We start from the raw sequence: 18,456 nt of genomic DNA on the forward strand, positions 1-18,456 counted from the left end.
ACACCGTTTCAGTCTTTTAAAGGGCTCATGTCATGCCACCAGGTGTGGGTGAGATTAGCTGGTACAAGCCGTTTGGCACAGGGAAGGAATTATTTTCATAGTGACATCACGAGTGGGCGTGTCCACCTAGATGCACGCTGGATAGATCAGTCTAACAGCCTACCCAGTGGACCGTAGCAAACGTTGCTCATCTATCCGTCATACATCTGGGTGGACACGCCCACTTGTGATGTCATTATGAAAATCATTCCTTCCCTGTGCCAAACAGCACCCACACCCGGTGGCATGACATGAGCCAACAATCCTGTCACCCCCTCCAGAACGCTATTGTCCTTAGGTAGAGTGTGCACCATTAAGAAGAAGTCCTGATCGCAGCAACCCGGGTTCCATTCCTGCCCGTGGTCCTTTGCAGCATGTTCTCCCCTCAATCTCAGAAACCTTCCTGTCCTCACACACCAAAAAAAAAGGTAAAATGTATACCTAAAGCCCAGAGATTCCTGCGCTCTCACCAAACAGATACTGTGTATGCATGAAGGGGGTCCCTACTTTCTTGCGACCGGTTCACGCCGGTCAAAAGGATAGCCAAGGTTTGAGCTGGACAAGAGAGACATGAGAGGGAGCCCACCCATCTCTAGGTCGAACTGAAAGTACTAACGAGTGTCTGCAAGGGCGTAGGAACCGCGGGGGACGGAGGGAACGTGTCCCCTCCAATATTGGAGACAGGCGCATTTGTCCCACCTAAAAATTATACCGGGGGGAGAAAAATATTTTACTTTATTTTGAAAGCGCAACCCAGCGTCTTGTCACCGCTTCTTATTCAAAAAAACTGGATGATTGAGCGTGCAATTAAAGAATTGATTTGATATTCATCAGTTCATTACTGCCATTCAAAATGTGTTTTCCTTTACATTTACAAATGTATCTTTTTAGTAGAATAAAATATATGTGTGAATTTTTTCAGACATATTTCTGTACAAACCATTAACGGATCTGTCAGGTTTCCGATATGTGTCCCCCCCCGATGTTAAACTCACTCCTACGCCCCTGAGTGTCCGTACATTGAGGCGCCCCTACCTCCACCCTGACTAAGCACTGCCTGTCTCCTCCCCCCCTTCAGGTACTGCATCGTGGTGACCCAGGGACGGGCCCGGGTGGCGGTCGGCCTGTGCTGGCTCCTCTCCTTCATCTCCGGCCTGGTGCCCATGCTGGGCTGGCACATCCGCCCTGACCCCCATCTCCACGGTAACGCCAGCGGCGCCGCCACGGACAGCAGCGACGCGCCCATCGTGTGCAGGTTCACCTCGGTGGTCAGCATGAACTTCATGGTGTACTTTAACTTCCTGGGCTGCGTGGTGGTGCCGCTGGTGGTCATGATGGCGCTCTACGGCGAGATCTTCCGGGTGATCTGCGTCCGTCTGGGCCGCCGCGCCGAGGCCACGTGTGACGGCGACGACGGCCGGCGCTACTACCAGAAGGAGCTGCGTCTGGCCAAGTCGCTGGCGCTGGTGGTGGCGCTGTTCATCCTCTGCTGGCTGCCGCTGCACATCCTGAACTGCGTGGCGCTCTTCTGTCCCTCGTACACGCTGCCCAAGGCCGCCGTCTACACCGGCATCTTCCTGTCGCACGTCAACTCGGCGCTCAACCCGCTGGTGTACGCCTTCCGCATCAAGCGCTTCCGGGTGACGCTGATCCAGATCTCGCGGCGATGCGTGCTCTGTCGGCCTGCCGGGTCCAGCCTCTTCCCTGAGGGGAAGACCGTCCTAAAGGGGTAGAGGACCACTGACCCCTGATGCCTGACCTCCGGATCTGTGACCCCTGACCCCCATATCTGTGACCAATGAACCCTGACCTGTGATGTGACGGCGGGTTTAAACTGAATGTGTTCCACAAGTAGCAGCGGTAAGAGTGGAGTAGAAAATGGATTTGATTGATTGGAAGATATTATCCACTTCCTGTTGGCTTTCAGTCCCATTCTGATGAGCTCTTGACGGCTAAACAGATTTTAGTTTTTTCAGCCTAAGTATAATTTGTGGTTAATCGACTCATATTTCTGGGAAATACTCATCTCATTGAATGAATTCCATATGACGGCTATTGGAATTGGATAAATAATGGATTGGACATTAACTTGTTTATCTTATAACAGACAAGTGCTTTCAACAGAACAGATATGATAATATCTTCACATCACAATGTACTTCCCAAATGGGTTTAATTGCCCAGTCTACCTCCAGCTCACGTTATGACAAATACATTCGTTATTGTTTCGTATTCAATTTCTCGGTTGGTTATGTACATCTGAAAAAAGTATAAATTGCTTTGTTTGTTGATGGTCTACAATAATAAATGTGCAAGTGAGTATTTTGTAAACTGACTTGATATTTGATGTAAAAAAAGACTCCCCACTAATTGTTGGTGATTTCTTAAACCTACTAAGTTGTTCTCTTAGCCAGGGGCCAGTCTGGTGAAAGGAAGATATTTTACATAGGAACCAATACAGAGTCAAGGCCTTATCACTTCCGACAGCTCACCAATCACGGCGGCCGGCGGTATTTACAAGCACCGAACACGTTCCAACCTCCAGGTTATCCAGCCCCTCCTCGGGCAGAGAACAGTATTTCTATATCAGCGGGACGGGCCGTTAAAGGCTCCCCCCATGGCTCCGTTTGAATCACTCACAGGGCATTATGGAGCCGTGATTCATTCTGCCCCCCCTCCCCTCACAGGCACTCCCCACACCCATCAAAGCCTCTGCTCAAGCTGTCTGCCCAGGATCTGCATCATCATCACTTTGAGGGTCGCACGGTCCTCTGCTCGCTCTCCCATCGATTATACACACACGTCACGGGGCGCCGTCTGTCCGTCGTTTCAAACGTGTGTCATTTAATTTGTACGCGCTGTAGGTCTGGATGAGCTATGCCGTGTTGTAGAACTACGCAAACCGAATGGGTTGACCCTTTACGAGACAAAATTCCTCTTTCACTTTCCAAACATTCCTCTTTCACTTTCCAAACATTCCTCTTTCACTTCCCCTCACTTTATCTATCTCTTCAAGCACCCCCTCCATTTGAAAGATTCCTTCCCTCTTATTTTAACTCTACTTCTGCTTCTCCTAATCTCTGTCCAGGCTTCGTCTCCAAACGTGTCTCTCTTGCACCGATGTGCCTCTTCTCTACTCTTCCATCTGTCACCTCGGTGGGCGTGGAGGGATTTGAGGCGGCTGAGTCCCTGCTAATCCATAACACCACTTAGTGATGAAGGTGTGCTATTCAAACCTACCCTGTTAGTCTCTCTCTCCCTCAGCCTGGACTCCACAGAGCTCGCTGAGCCAGTGCGGAGATACGTGAGACGAGTAAAGAGATAGAGAAACCCTCTGGCCTTTTTCAAGGAGGGCCGACGTCTTCGTACAGGAAAAGGGTTTCTTTGAAAGTCATCCTCTGAACTGACTGAAGACAGACACAACTCACGGTAAAATTCACGATGGACTTCATTATTACCTGTCTTTTTATAGTGATGTTTTATTCCTCCGTGGAGTTCTCTGTTCATGAAGATGTGAGTCTTATCTGATTGATTTAATGGTGATGAATTCACCAATATTGCATTTGAGAAGTGTTCAGTCACTTCAGAATACTGAAGTGACTTCCTGCAGAAAGTTGCGAATACATAAATACATAGCTCTGAGTGAAGCTATGGTCATGACTCATAACGATACAAAGAAGACAGCCCAAGCTTTCACTTGTGGTTCAGTATTGGTGAGTTATCCACAATAACTACAATCAGAAAGATCTTTCATGAAAAGGGAACTCACTGGCTGAAACTCTGACCAATAGGTTGCGTCTTCCTCTTAGTTGCTTGCGACTAGTTTGATCTAATCAAAACTTGGACATGATGAAAAAAGATCTGTAGCCTGGCTATTGCTAGACCAAGCTCAATCGTAGATTGCACGTTGGTCTGGGGAGGCAGCTGTCATTTTCTTCAGCACAAGAGGCGTGGGCAACGGGCGTAGTTCAAATGAATCTGTACGCAAGTGTCTGCTTGCCGTCGCTTCCCTGTCGTCATTGTGTTAAACCAGCCAATAGCATGCCCGGGGGGAAAAGCCAGCTTGGCGATTGACTCCTGTAAAAGCGTACCGGAAACATGAAGAAAAGTATTGCTCCTCTCTCTAATTCAAATCACCGGCAGAACGGGCCGCAAATTTGATGATAAGACAATTACGATTTTACGAATCACAAGTCACTGAAGATTTCTAATAAATATCCACATTCAAAATACGAAATATAAGATTGCCCTCTTCCCAATTGACCCCTCACAGAGGAGGACCGCCGTAGGGCCCCGATCCAAGGCCCCTGCCCCCCTCGCCCCCACCCCTACACACACACACACACACACACACACACACACACACACACACACACACACACACACACACACACACACACACACACACACACACACACACGGACGTAGTCGGGGGTCACCATGTCCGACGGAGGCAGCGACCAGGCGGTGGAGGCGGACGAGGAGGCGGAGTTGGACAGCGACGAGGCCGCCCTGTTGTACTTCAGCCGACAGGGGGATTCGCGCCGCGCGTTACCATGGGACCAGTGGTCCTTCCGGGAGAAGGCCAACTTCATCATGGACCGCATCTTCCTGGGCTTCCTAGCCGTCTTCCTGCTGCTGCTGTTCGCCGAGGTGTGCTACAAGGTGTGGTACCTGACGAACGTCCGGAAGATCGCCACCTTCCTGACGGACACCAGCGGCGGGCTGTTGGGTTGGCTGTTCGCCAAGGTGGAAGACGAGGAGCGGGTTGAGTTGTAGTGGGGCTCATGTTTGTGTGTTCGTTTGTTTTTTCTTTTTTTTTTTACGTCGTCCTTATGAAATTTCACTACATTGTTGGTTTCTTTGACATGTTTTAATGCATGATCATGCATAGTATGAGCGCTAAATAAATGCGCATCATTCTGCATGATTGCTGTGTTGCATAGTATGAGCGCTAAATAAATGCGCATCATTCTGCATGATTGCTGTGTTGCGTACGTTTGGCCACTAGAGGGTGCTTTATTTTGGTGTGTTGAAGAAAACCCTCTACTCTTTAAAAGTAGCCATTGGACAGCGCATCGATCCATCAATGATACATGAATAATACAACTTTTGCTGTTGTTTATCAAATCCGCGGGCTAGTTTTCGTACTGCAGTTGTAAGTTGTATCGCTGATCTTTTTTCCAAGTATTTGTAATTCTTTGTGATTCAAAAAAAATATTGGATTGAAATTGCTATTTTAACATGAAAAATGTTATTTTGATAAAATGCAAATTAAATTTTATAAAAAATGCTATTTTCTTTTGTAAAATAGAACTGTGTCTGACTCCAAATAACGATCGAGAGGTCGACTGCAGCAGTTCATACGCAAAGTACGCCTAATGTAAATATCATATATAAGTAATCGGGCGTTCTAAATAGATTACCTGTACTATGGCACAACAGACAATGCTATTCTAAACATCAACCAAGTCCGAATCAATGTGATGGTAGCCGTTTCTGCTCAACCACTTGCACTCAAACACAATAGTTTACGCTTTGCAATAGCCTACTACATCGTGCAACTCAATGAAAAAGGAAAGTGAGTTCGCGAATGGAATAACATCCCGTCCTAGAGAGACTGAGAGGAGGCAGCGGTCCTATGTAGAAGGGAACCTCGCACTCCGTTCTTAAGGGAGATGTGGGACGTCTCCACACACATTATTTATTTATTACTTATTTTGAAATGCTTCTTGTGTTGTCTTTATCAATTTATTTATTTTATTATTTCGAGCGCAATAATAATTATATACGACCATATGTGGCACATATTATGTTCAGAAGACAATAATATATAAATATATATTTTACATTATTTCTCGATTTTGCTATTGGCCTGCAATAAAAAGACGTCACGCACAACCAACCAATCGCATCACCGAACTCACAGCTGTTACAGTTTCCGGTGACGTCGTCCTCCCTCTTCCGACTCTCTCAGCGTGTCCGTCGTTTCGTGTCTCTGAGACTTAAAGTGAGTTAATATATATCTTTTTTTGTATATATGATGAGTAATGGCTACATGGCGTTATAGATGACTTTTGATAAGACCCAAGGGTTTCTGTCATGGTTTATACGACCCAATATGTCAACGTAGTAAGAAAGACGACTTGTGTTTCGCGGTCTACAAATGGCGGCTCTGTGCGCCTTTTCGCTGAAGCCATGCTGCCCAGAGAGCCCTGGCAGTGTTATATTTCTACCACCACTACTACTACTTTAGTAGCTCAATCACTCGGAAAATATTAACTCTTAACGCAAACAACAATCGTGAACCAGACCAAAATATATCCGGCTGGTTAGACAGTGGATCCGGGACATGTGCTGTCAATACAGGACGCCATGTTTCTGGGAATGCGTCTTCATGAGTCAGGTGGCTGCACATGAAACACGCTGAAATGTGATTATTATTATTTTTTTTTTCTCCTTGGCGATCCGCAGAATGCGTTACGTGGCCGCTTACCTCCTGGCTGCCCTCGGCGGTGCCGCCAGCCCATCCGCCAAGGACATCAAGGCCATCCTGAGCAGCGTCGGCATCGAGGCCGACGATGAGCGTCTCAACAAGGTGGGGTTAAGGCCCAGGTTAAATGCGGGTGGTTGCAATGATATGGCTGGCGTTTGGCTGACTAAATCTTCCTCTGATTGTCCAGGTGGTGAGTGAAATGAACGGGAAAGACATCAACGAAGTGATGAACTCCGGTATGTGAATTGATTTTATTTCATGGAATTCGTACGTAGATGTTTTTTTACTGTAAGAGGAATGCAAACCCTCACTATGCTGACTTTTTGTGGGTTTTTCTCCTCAGGTCTCTCCAAGTTGGCCTCCGTGCCAGCAGGTGGTGCTGTCGCAGCGCCTTCTGCTGCCGGCGGTGCTGCTGTTGCTGCCGCCGGAGCGGCACCTGCTGCTGCTGGTGAGTCCAATTACACCCGTTGGATGACGAATATTTCATTACAATTCCGAATTGTCTTTATTGTTGTTGCACTATTTTGCATTGCAAAATGGTTGTATCTCACCTTTTTATGTCTGTACTTGCATTGTAATATATCCTACATAAGAGTTATTATTATAAAAAAAAAGGTGGTTTTAGATGTTACTCTAAATCTACTACTAAAATAATCCCGTAACGTATAGCCGGTATTATATTGGCAATTATAATGCTGCATTGTCATTCTGTATATTAACATGGTCGAGGCTACGATCGTATACAATTATGAAAGCACAAGACAAATGCCTGATTTTAAATCCTTTAATTTCCCTTCACAGCGGAAGAGAAAAAGGAGGAGAAAAAAGATGAGTCAGAAGAATCGGACGACGATATGGGATTCGGACTCTTTGATTAACTCGCCTTCTCTGAATTTGAAAAAGCAATAAAAATGTAAAAGTTTACATAACATACTTTGTGTCGACATCTTTTTCAACTCGCGATCTGTCGATAACATTATTAGGACACACGTCTGATGGCGTGAGCAGATTTGGCCCCGCGCTCAAACTAAAAGTGTGCTGCTGTTTACAGAATGAGGAAGCTGTGGTCTGTTGTTGGTCCACCCTGATACTGGCCTGTTGCTTGTCCTGTTGTCGGACTGGCATGAGAACTGCGGCTGAGGACCAGTGACTAATGTAGTATCGGGAGCCTTATCATTTGGTTTTATGGAACCTGTTGTCATTTAGGCCTCGGTCACGCTAGCCATGAACGACGGTGTTACGTGATAGGCCAGCACAACTTAGTTTTTTTGATGCCCTCTTTGATTATGTTTTCTTTTTAGAGAATTATTCTGTAATAATAGAATATAATTATATATTAATAGAAAGTTGTAAACAGCAGGATGGAGTATTTGCATTAGTGTGTAAATTAGTATCAGGATGTTTTTTATGTTTGTTTCAGATGAGGGGGAAGAGAAGATGCCTTGTTCAATTCCTAGCCAAACAGTTGTGGGTTCCATCCCTAATGCCTGAAGTCCTCCCATTAGCCCCTTGAGCAAGATGCCCCAATTACCTTCTCCCATGTTTACCTTTCTGAATTCACCAAGTCGTTTTGGTATTAGTGTCGGGCATTTATTATATGCTTAAACATTGAGGTAACCATTATTATAAGACTCATTAGAGAAATAGTATTGATGACCTAATTTAAGTAAGGACTTGTACTAATCTTTTAGTTTGTTAATGCCCTGTCTTAATACAAGACCAACCATCTTTGTAACCTGGTTCTATTCCCTATTCTGGCAATTCTCGGAAGTGTTGGAACAGGTTATTGCGTCTTTTAGGTTCAGGCCGATATCGTCTTAACTCATTTCATGTGAAAGGAAAGGCTTGTCAGGATTTGAATAATTTGCCATTATGCACGTTTGACTAGCTTCATTGAAATCATACCTGCGGAAATAGGTGTGGACCTGGCAAATTTGACAGGTATGACTAATTGTATATGAATCAGATCATTAAATATAGGTTTGTTTTCACACTGAATTAGTGAGGTATGTCCATCACAGGTTTTATGTCTCATCCACTAATTCACCTGCTGCTACATGCCCTCATAATCATTTAAAATGAATTATCCTAGTATTTCTGACAAGGGTTGGAACTTAGCAGTTTATATCAAAACTTCTTGGAATTCCCCAGCGAGTCCTCTGACATGGAACCTTTTCACTTAGCAGTTCTGGTAAAGTAATCCTATACAGACATGTTTTGGTCTTTCCTGTAAATGTCTAAGGGAGGGGTTCGTCACTCTACACACACAACACAAAACTGGCAGCCAGTCACATGCATTGCCTTATTTGGAAGCCTGCAGCGTGATCACTGTTACCTTAACCCACACCTCTACAACGCCCAGTGCCTGAGCTGTTGTTGTCGTCCTGGTCTTTGTGGACATCTGCTTTGTTATTCTGTGTCCTGTACTTCTGCTGTGACACCAACATTTCTTGTATGGGATAGATAAAGAACAGTACACCCTATATTTTCTAATTATATGTATGCAGGAAAGCCTGGTTTCTTTGACCACCAGGCAAAAGGTTGATGGTTTGATCCCAAATGTTTGCTACTTTGTACCATAGGCGCCCTTGGGCCAGTTGTATATCCCTGCCTGCTTATTAGGGGACTTTGGATACACAGTAAATAGTTTACTTTAAAAGTTGAGTAGTTATTTGGTAACACTAACAATAAGGGAACCTTCATTAACATTAATTAACATTAGCTATTGAAGTCGTAAGTATTAGTATACATTTTTTAGCATTAACTAAGAGGAAGCTGGTTAGCGTTAGCCATGTGTGTTGTAGTTTTGTTCCTGTTAGTTAAAGTTACTCTGGACACACCATCTCCAATCCTTAGTCGTACTTGTGGGTAAGGGTAACCCTAACACTTTTCAATTATGTATAAATTAATGCATTAGTTAACATGAACACCATCAGCAAATGATGTCTAGACTTGTTAGTTAATGGTTATTGAACTGCATTTTCTTAATAGTTAATTATTCGACTATAATAGTTAAAAGTTAATTATTTTAACCTTATTGTAGTAACACGTTGTTTAGTTACTCAAACCAAACAATAACTAAATAGCTTATAGCGTAGCTCTTCATCATTGGAGCTTCACAGGCTCACAACCAATGATGCACCCCCAAAACTGTACATCCTTATATGGGCAGGTTGGTAGTGTCCCCAGGGCAACATGGAAAAGGGGATGGCAGTATTGAGGAGGAACATATAAGAGGTAAAAGTATGTTACTGTCTTCCCTGTAGGGGCATGTAAGTGTTCATTAGTGTTCGTTACACACAGAGAAACCAGCCAGATTATCAGATGTGTGCTTAAGATAACGTAAGACAGGTCTACTGTGTGATTGGCTCACCACAAAACGGTTATCTTTATGAAGACTATAATTTTAAGACTATAAACTGACTGTACAAATAACTTGGTAACTTCATCCTCGTCGCAAACCAACCGCAGTAAAAATCCTCACTAGCAATTGTATATTATATTATATATGTTTATTTGGATCCATGTCATTGTTCCATCATATACAGTACTTGCACTTGCCACATGTATCTTATATAGCTTACTGAGTTATAAGTCTAGACTAGAGAAGTTATTTCAGAGACATGAAATAGTATGAAATAGTCCTCATCAGCATAAATGATAAATGAAAACCTGCTGTTGGGCATTATTTGTCATTTTGACCAGTCAAACACAATACCATAAAACCTGTTTATTTGGTTTCCAAATAAACACGAAGCCTAATGGTGATGTCATTTTTATAAAATTATATAAAACACATATTCTTAGCTTCTTTGTTTGTTTACCCGGCAACACCAGTCCCTGGGTGAACCCCCCCCCGGTGGCGAGACGCGCACCACTCACTGCTGCCGGCTCGGCTAGCCGGCTACGTAAGCTCCATCAATTAGCGTGACATGCATGTCTTTAGCGGCGCGAGAAACGGGATCGCCTGACCGACGTCCACGGCACGAACGTAAACAGGTGAGGGATAGAGTCACAACACCCCCCGAGCCTGGGACAGGGAATGGCACATAGAGTAGTGGTGCTGGCCCCATTGTAGGGCTACTAGTTAATAATTGATCAGATCAGCGGTTTTTGACACATGTTGAAGTTTTCTGTGCCTTTTTTGGACAGGGAAGTGAAGACAGGTAGCAAAGGCGGATCAGAAGACATACTGCATATGAGCAGTTTCGGGAATCGAACCTGCAACCCTACAAGCCGGATTGCCTACATAGTTCACTATACTTGCAGGCTGAGACACCGAGTCCTGTCTTTAGACCTCACTCAAAAGAGATTACACTGGGCTTTATATATATATATATATTCATAAATAGTTGTCTACATTTTTAAGAAATGTATTGTTGTCTAATGAATGCCAGCATTCACAATGAACAAAAGTGTCATACAAATCACATTATATTACTAACATGTTGAGAATAATGTATGACGATTCTTTCTACACTTAGCCTCCAATACATAAATCAATTATTAAATACACATTCACAGCCATCAAACCTATAAAGCCTAACAAACGAGATGAGAACTGAACAACCATCTTAATAGAAATGGTGGATTTGCATCTACATCGACACTCTAGATACTGTGTGATCAAAGACATCAAGACAATCTGCCTAATCTAATGAAATACTACACCCGTTGCTGTTTACCCAGCTTATGGTCACTACTTCTCCTTTTGTAAGTTTTTCGTCATAAGAAGCCACAGGTGTCTGAACCAATGCCATTCGACTGGTTCTTCCACACAATGCGACACATTTGTGAGGGTAGCTTGCCATAGTCATTGTTTGCCTTGGCCTTTGGTAGCAGATGAGGTCTGGCACATTGTTTCACAGGTTGTGAACTCTGTGTCTGATTCGGATCATGATTGGGCTGGGGAACCACCCTCTGTCCACATACATGTCAGAGAAAGAGAAAGTGTTGCTTGGTTACTTCCCCCTTCTAACGTTAGTGTTGGCATTTCTTGTGACGATCTTCCTTCCTTGGGTGGGTCAATCATCAGTGTCTGACCAGGGGTGATCTGTGCATGCCTGTCAGGAACACACAATAACTTTTTAAGCACTTTGGAAATCTTTTGTAACCCAAAATAAATTTGAACTCCGAACCCTTAAGGTTCGACCCCAGCACATTGAGCCTAGGTGTCTATCCCCCCAGCCCCGTCCCCCTGCTAGTGGCAGAAGGTGCGCGCTGATCGGAGGCCCACCTGCGTGTATTCGAAGCGGTCCGCAAGGTAACGGTTGCCCAGGCCGGTGATGTGGCCCACGTTCTGCTGCGAAAGCCCTGCCAGCCTGGCTGTGAAGTCCAGGGTGAAGGCCAGCTTCACCAGCTCTGGAGCCGCAGCCGGGCGGGGCAGAGAGGGGGCCTGGCTCTGGACAGGGGTGGTCTCAGCCTCTAGGTAGTTGTCGGCCAGCTTCTGGAAGGCCGGGTACGACATGCCCTTGAAGAAGTTGCTTAGAGTGGGGTTCTCCTTCAGCTGTGGGTGGGTGGGGGGGGGGGGGGGGGGGGTATAGTATAGCTATATGACTACTACTACTATATTCTACTACTGAATCAACCCACTTTGATCCACAGCTACACAGTAGAATGCTTTTAGACCCGGGTCAATAAGGATCATGTATGGGAGCAGACAGTACAGAGACAGGTCACTCAGGAGAAGGTAGGGGTTGGACAGGACAGAGAAAGCTCATTAAGGAGCAGGTAGGATTTGGACAGTACAGAGAAAGGTCACTAAGGAGCAGGTAGGGGTTAGACAGTAGGGAGGAAGGTCATTAAGGAGCAGGTAGGAGTTAGACAGTAGGGAAGCAGGTCATCATGGAGCAGGTAGGGGTTAGACTGAACAGAAACAGGTCATTCAGGAGCATGAAGGAGTTAGACTTTGGGGAAGAAAGAGAAACCTTTGGATTTTTAAATGTATTCCTGTAACATTTCAATCATTAAAGAACTACTTTATGATCCCATTCCAACCACGATTACTTTTTAACACACTCTTTTCCCAAAGGTATATTTAGACTCTGATTTGAAGCTCCTTTCCTTTGAATTCAGAAACGAGTACACATTGGAGTGAGTCCAGCCAGCTATAAAAGGCATCACATTTTTATTGATACTGATGAACAATTATGACTGTGATATGAACTCTGAGATATGGGAGATGGCGCCAATATTGACCAGACTATCGATACTGCAATACTTGTACTCTTGTCTCCTCAACACAAGCACTAATGTGTTTGTGTTGGTTGAATGTGTACTTTGTGGTTACTAAGCGTATCTGGTTAGAGTTTTGTTACCATACCAACCTTTTCATCGATGGCGTCTCCCTCCTCTTTGGTCAGGGCAATGATCCTGTTGATCACCTCCTCTGTAAACAGAGAGAGAGAGGAGGGTTTTGCAAGCCTTACATTTTAAAGGGGCAAGATTCAAGTACTGTCATTTGAGTGTGGTAAGAAATGCCATAAACATCGGTCAGCCATTAGTGAGTGAAATTCGTACTGAAAATATCCATGTCCATTTCATTCTCTAATTGGTTCCTTTCAATTACAGATGCGGGAAACGCAACACTTCTCTATTGTTGTTTATTCTCTCTTCTCTGTTCTCTCTTTATACTCTCAAATCTTTCAAACAGCACCTTGAGTACAATACTAAAGACCTAAATGATACTTCTACTTGGATGACACATGAAGGTTGTGTATGAGTCCGATAGATCACACGCTTCATCCCATAGCTACATTCAGAGGACTCTGTAGACATAGACAGTGGACACAGGTACAAACATAATGGATCTCACCATTCGTCATGACTTTCTCATTATCTTGATTGACTTGGTGGACAATCAGCTCCATTTCCTCAGACACCTTCTCGAAGTAGGAGTAGGTGGGTTCCACGTTTACGATGGCTACAAATCAAGGAAACAAAGCAAAAGGTGAATAAACAGCATGTTCCTTGATTTGAAATGAATGTACCATTGATTCCTGTTGCGAGGTAATAACCCCTTGATTTCTGATTGGTGCGATTGATCGGCAAGTAGGTTTCCCCATACAAGGGCTTTATCTTGGTATGTTAGTGCGAAAAACCACTTGCAAAATACAGTGTCTCAACCAAACGGTTCTGGGTTCGATCCCCAATGTCCAGAGCCTAACCCTTTGCATCCTTGACCAATAAGCCCTAACCCTAAGCCCTAATGGGGCAGCATGTGTATCAGGAGCTAGGCGGGTTGGCTGGTAACTGGAGGGTTGCTGGTTCGATCGCCGGCTCCTCCCAGCTGTGTGTCGAGGTGTCCCTTTGCAAGACACCTCACCCTCACTGGTCCCGACGAGCTGGATGTCGCCTTGCATGGCTGACACCGTCGTCGGAGTGTGAATGTGTGCATGAACGAGTGAATGTTAGGCAGTATTGTAAAGCGCTTTGAGTGGCCACTGATTAGAAAAGCCCTGTATAGATGCATTCCATTTACCATTTACCATTCAACCTGCTCCAGAGGGACCTCAACTCCCACTCAGTTGCATTGGAATCAAACACTGGGGGGCGTAACTGAACATCAGAATCATGCACAGGAGGAGAATGGAGACCGAGGGGACCTCACCTTCCCCGACGGACACGGTGATGTCTATATGAGTGCTCTTCTTGAAGGACTTGGACAGCTTGAAGCTGGATTTCCTGGTGCTTCTCTTTCTCCTGGACTTCTTCTTCATGCTGCCGCCGGTGGGCAATGGGAGGCAGGTGGCCGTGACCTCTGCCTGTCCCCCGTCCCGGGACTGGAAGATCTCCATCGAACCCAGCTGGGCAAGGGGGGCGCCGTCCGGCTCGTCCTCGGTCCACTTCTTGGAGAACAGGCCCAGGAAGCTCTTCCACATGCTGGGCTTCTTTGTCTTCTTGGAGACCGACGCCACCGGTTTCACCTCCTCCTTCTCCTCCTCCCGCTCCTCGTTGACCTCCTCGTTGAGCCGGTCCAGGGGCTCAGGAGTGCTGCGGTCCGAAGGAGAAAGTGGACCAAAGCAGGCGTGGTGGCTGTGGGCGTCTGGGCTGGACGCCAGGTGCAGCGAGGGGTCGCTGGAGTGCCGCCGCACCCTCCGCGGTCTCTCGGGCTTCGGGACCCATTTGTCGGCGGCAGGAGGGGGCTCGGGGGGGCCGTTCCCAGCGCCGTCGTTCAGGCTCAGGCTGCGCTTCACGTAAACCTCCAGCAGGCGGCGGGTGTCTCTGCGGTTGACCGAGATCAGCTGGCCATTGTGCTCTTTCTGCTCGCCCGACGTTGCCATGGTGACGGAGTGCTGGGGATAAAACGAAACCCGTCAATTTTAAGAAAATCCCAACGCGATCCGAAAGCTCTCGCCTGGGATTAATACAGTTTTTTTTTAATCGCAAATCGTTTTTTAATCGTAATTTATTGGGTTGAGTTTTTCATTTTGAAAATATGATTTGATGAAAACAGGAACAGAAACAGTTGGAACCCAGTACAGTTCAACTGGGAGTCAAACACCCCGACTATAGATCTATAAATGCATTGACCAGTTATTGTTAAACACATGTCGGCCTTGGTGGATGATCCATGAACAACATGTTCAAACAACAGAGCCCGCCTGAGGCCAGGCTGCACGTGATGTCATGTTTGGGTATTTAACAGCCCGCCAAGGAACCCAACCAACATGTCACATTCCACCTGTATCTGGCTCTTTAAAAAGCATCTAAAAAGTATAAATTGTAAAGTATCATTGCTCTGTGTAAACCTATTTTTTGTACTTTTATGGTACTGCAATGCATGTACAATAAATGCAGAAAAGATCCAAATAAGGATCCAAATAATTATTTAGGTGTGAAAGTGTGTAGATAATGAGGCTATGCGACTCACCTCTATTTCCAAATCCAACCAAGTTTAATTGACCGATCCAATCGGTTGGTGGACAGGGGGATCAAGACAGCCTATGCTCCTGGTCAAGGTGAACTGTCCCGCACTCGACTAGGAAGCACTTCTTTTGACGAGCGGCTGGGAACCTAAGGTAATGCCAGGCGCCCCATGTAGGGACTTGTTGATCTTGTTGCTCCTCCTCTTTCACCTGCCGCGTGTCGTCACCCTGGGGGCATCAGGTTTACTTCATCGGGTAAGCCCCGGGAGAGAAGGGGATAGTCAGGTGACAACGCTTCTTGAACCTGTTCACATTTCCTTTGAAACATCCAATCTCCCCGCTGTCATGCGTTGGTGCGTCGAGGGAAACACGTATGGATGGAATGGATTTTGAGTGCATTTTCGATTGAATTACATTCCATCACAGCCGGTTTGGTAATAATCTTATCGTAGCCACGTAGTAGTTTGGTAAAGAGGCAAAGTCTCGTGTCTATAAGGAAGTTGTTTACGGTTTAGCAGCAGTCGATGTGAATAATTGTATCTAGCCTGTGCACTTCCGTGGTTGCTTCATGTAATGCAACTCACACACACACACACACACACACACACACACACACACACACACACACACACACACAGCGCACGCCCCACGCACGGGCACGCAAACACAAGCTGCGTTATCTTACAATGTTTTTGTTATTATGATGATATGATATAACGTATTATATAATTGTCCATGTATCTTTTAAATTAACTAGGCTACATTGATTTTACGGCCAGGCTCGATTAATATAGTTCACACTCACACATGATAAATAAGTAATATTCATTGATCCAAAAATAGCCAATGTAAGAATGCTACTCGAAGTCTGTTTAATCAGCGGTGTGTGTGGACGACTGGAATACGTGGCGTGAGAATGTGTCAACACAAGACAACAGAGGCGATCGGAAAAAAACGATCAGGGACCAAAACAAGAGAGCGAAACCAAAATGAACCGAACTAAACGAGAGAGAGAGAGAGAGAGAGAGAGACCATTTCCATTGGGAATAAAAGAAAGAAGAGTATAGCCTATTATATATAAATCATTTTTACACGCATTCCTATGTGGATGAAAATAAAATGCATACATATGGCATTTATATATGTAGACCTATATATTCATATTTATTCATTATCAAGTTGAACCATATTTGGATGCAAAAATAGTGTATGTTTAACGTCCTATAAGGTAGCTATGGATTTAGGCTATTCACTGATTTTACTCCATGATTTTACATAGTCTTGAGAAAACAAATAGGTTCTTGTTCGTGTACTTTATTTTTCTAATTATGAGTTTATTTTAAAGGTCCTCCTTCCATGGTTGTATTTTGTATCATACAGTCGAGTCATTCGTAAATATGTGAATGGCCTGTACCTGCACCGTAGTGCCACTAGGGGTCGCAGTAGACTAAAGTCTGATGACGGGACTAGACTGGCCAGTGCCTGATAGGACACTCGCTCCCCCTGCAGTCCACATACAGCGACGCATAGAGGAACCCTGGTGATATTATCCTCACCGTTTTAATTAATAACCCAATCAAATTAGTTTATTCTCATTTGTAAGCCAGAAAAAATCAGAATATTAAAACATTTACAGTACTTCCATATTTATATTCAAAACATTAGTCCGGTTACTGTATACATTACTACTATCGAGCTTTATCACTAGGTCGAGCTTTATTACCCTTGATGAAGGAAACATTTATGAGAGTCGTACCAGCAGGTCAACCCCCGAACTTCTGAGTGAGTCAGTGGTGCAGAGCCGCCGTGGTGCAGTTAAAACCGGCCGTTATTCAGCTCCCTCTGCCCCCACTGGCCGGCGAGGGAACTCAACGGGTGCGTATCGACTACTGTGCAGCGAATGCCAACCGACAGATTTAGACCCAGGGTTCTTTGAAAACATTTATTGAATAATAGATCAATCAAATGAAGTACCACCGAGGTCTCTGCCGGCACTTTTTAGTTGTCCAGTCGTTGGAAACAACAAGACATTTGTCATTTCTCAATCTTCTTCTACCTTCTCTGTGTGTATACGTAGTCTATAATACAACTTTTATTATATCACATCTTATGCGTCTAACCAGTTACAATGGGTTTGACACATTTTTTTCAAATTTTAAACAATAAGGAACCCTGAAACAATGCGGGCTAAAACAGTAGTCAACGTTTGGTATATTTCGCTACATAATTAGATCTATACACCTTAAAGTCCTCCCTGTTGTTCCAACATTGTCCCTGCGCTATCTGAGGGCCAGGCCATCAACAACGGTGTGAATAATTAAGACAGACCAAAAGGTCCCTTGCATAATTGAAGGGGAATGCAGGGGAAGGGAGATAGCGGCGCGCCGGAGATTCCCTCTTACGTCAGGGCAGGTTTACGGCCCTAAACACGGGTCAAAGACTCCCTCCGTTCCACCGTGCAGTACTCATAATACGCAATGGCGTGTACAGGAATGCTGATCCGTCAAAATTAGATTGTAGCGTATCGCGTAGCAGCAGCAGCAGCAGCAGCAGCATCGTCGAGGGGCTAAGGGTGTGTGAATCCTTGGTTAAATGTTTGGTTGAGCCTGAGGAGAAAGATAATGTTCTGTAAGAATGCGGCTCAAATATCCGCAGTGTACCTGTAGTCCTCCTTGAGCAATATGCCCCCCCCCCCATCCGTTCCATAACGGCATATATATATATATATATATATATATATATATAAAGCCCAGTGTAATCTCTTTTGAGTGAGGTCTAAAGACAGGGCTTGCTCGGTGTCTCAGCCTGCAAGTATAGTGAACTATGTAGGCAATCCGGCTTGTAGGGTTGCAGGTTCGATTCTCGAAACTGCTCATATGCAATATGTCTTCTCGTCCCCCTTTGCTACCTGTCTTCACTTCCCTGTCCAAAAAAGGCACAGAAAACTTCAACATGTGTCAAAAAACGCTGATCTGATCAATTATTAACTAGTAGCCCTACAATGGGGCCAGCACCACTACTCTTTGTGCCATTCCCTGTCCCAGGCTCGGGGGG

The 18,456-nt window shown here is 45.0% G+C and overlaps 3 protein-coding genes across 3 annotated transcripts in view; 2 read left to right on the top strand and 1 right to left on the bottom strand.

Annotated features, from left to right (window-relative positions):
• Positions 1-1,834, top strand: part of LOC307083973 (adenosine receptor A1-like) — a 3,631-nt gene extending 1,797 nt beyond the window's left edge. The window contains exon 2 of the mRNA XM_079748060.1: positions 1,118-1,834. Coding sequence (XP_079604186.1) covers positions 1,118-1,772 — 655 coding nt within the window. The 3' untranslated portion in view covers positions 1,773-1,834. The remainder of the gene's footprint in view (positions 1-1,117) is intronic.
• A 4,143-nt stretch (positions 1,835-5,977) lies between these two features.
• rplp2 (ribosomal protein, large P2) lies at positions 5,978-7,464 on the top strand. Its single transcript, XM_079748063.1, has 5 exons — positions 5,978-6,049; positions 6,514-6,637; positions 6,723-6,771; positions 6,879-6,983; positions 7,337-7,464. The coding sequence occupies exons 2-5, from the start codon at positions 6,515-6,517 to the stop codon at positions 7,411-7,413; spliced, it is 354 nt and encodes a 117-aa protein (XP_079604189.1). The 5' UTR covers positions 5,978-6,049; position 6,514; the 3' UTR covers positions 7,414-7,464.
• A 2,561-nt stretch (positions 7,465-10,025) lies between these two features.
• Positions 10,026-15,775, bottom strand: LOC307083970 (uncharacterized protein). Its single transcript, XM_079748055.1, has 6 exons — positions 15,408-15,775; positions 14,145-14,829; positions 13,350-13,457; positions 12,862-12,923; positions 11,772-12,041; positions 10,026-11,598 (listed from the first exon to the last, which is right to left on the bottom strand). The coding sequence occupies exons 2-6, from the start codon at positions 14,815-14,817 to the stop codon at positions 11,560-11,562; spliced, it is 1,152 nt and encodes a 383-aa protein (XP_079604181.1). The 5' UTR covers positions 14,818-14,829; positions 15,408-15,775; the 3' UTR covers positions 10,026-11,559.
• Positions 15,776-18,456: the final 2,681 nt, after the last annotated feature.

The sequence above is a fragment of the Pollachius pollachius genome, assembly GCF_949987615.1.
Source record: "Pollachius pollachius genome assembly, chromosome: 12".
Lineage (NCBI taxonomy): Eukaryota > Metazoa > Chordata > Actinopteri > Gadiformes > Gadidae > Pollachius > Pollachius pollachius.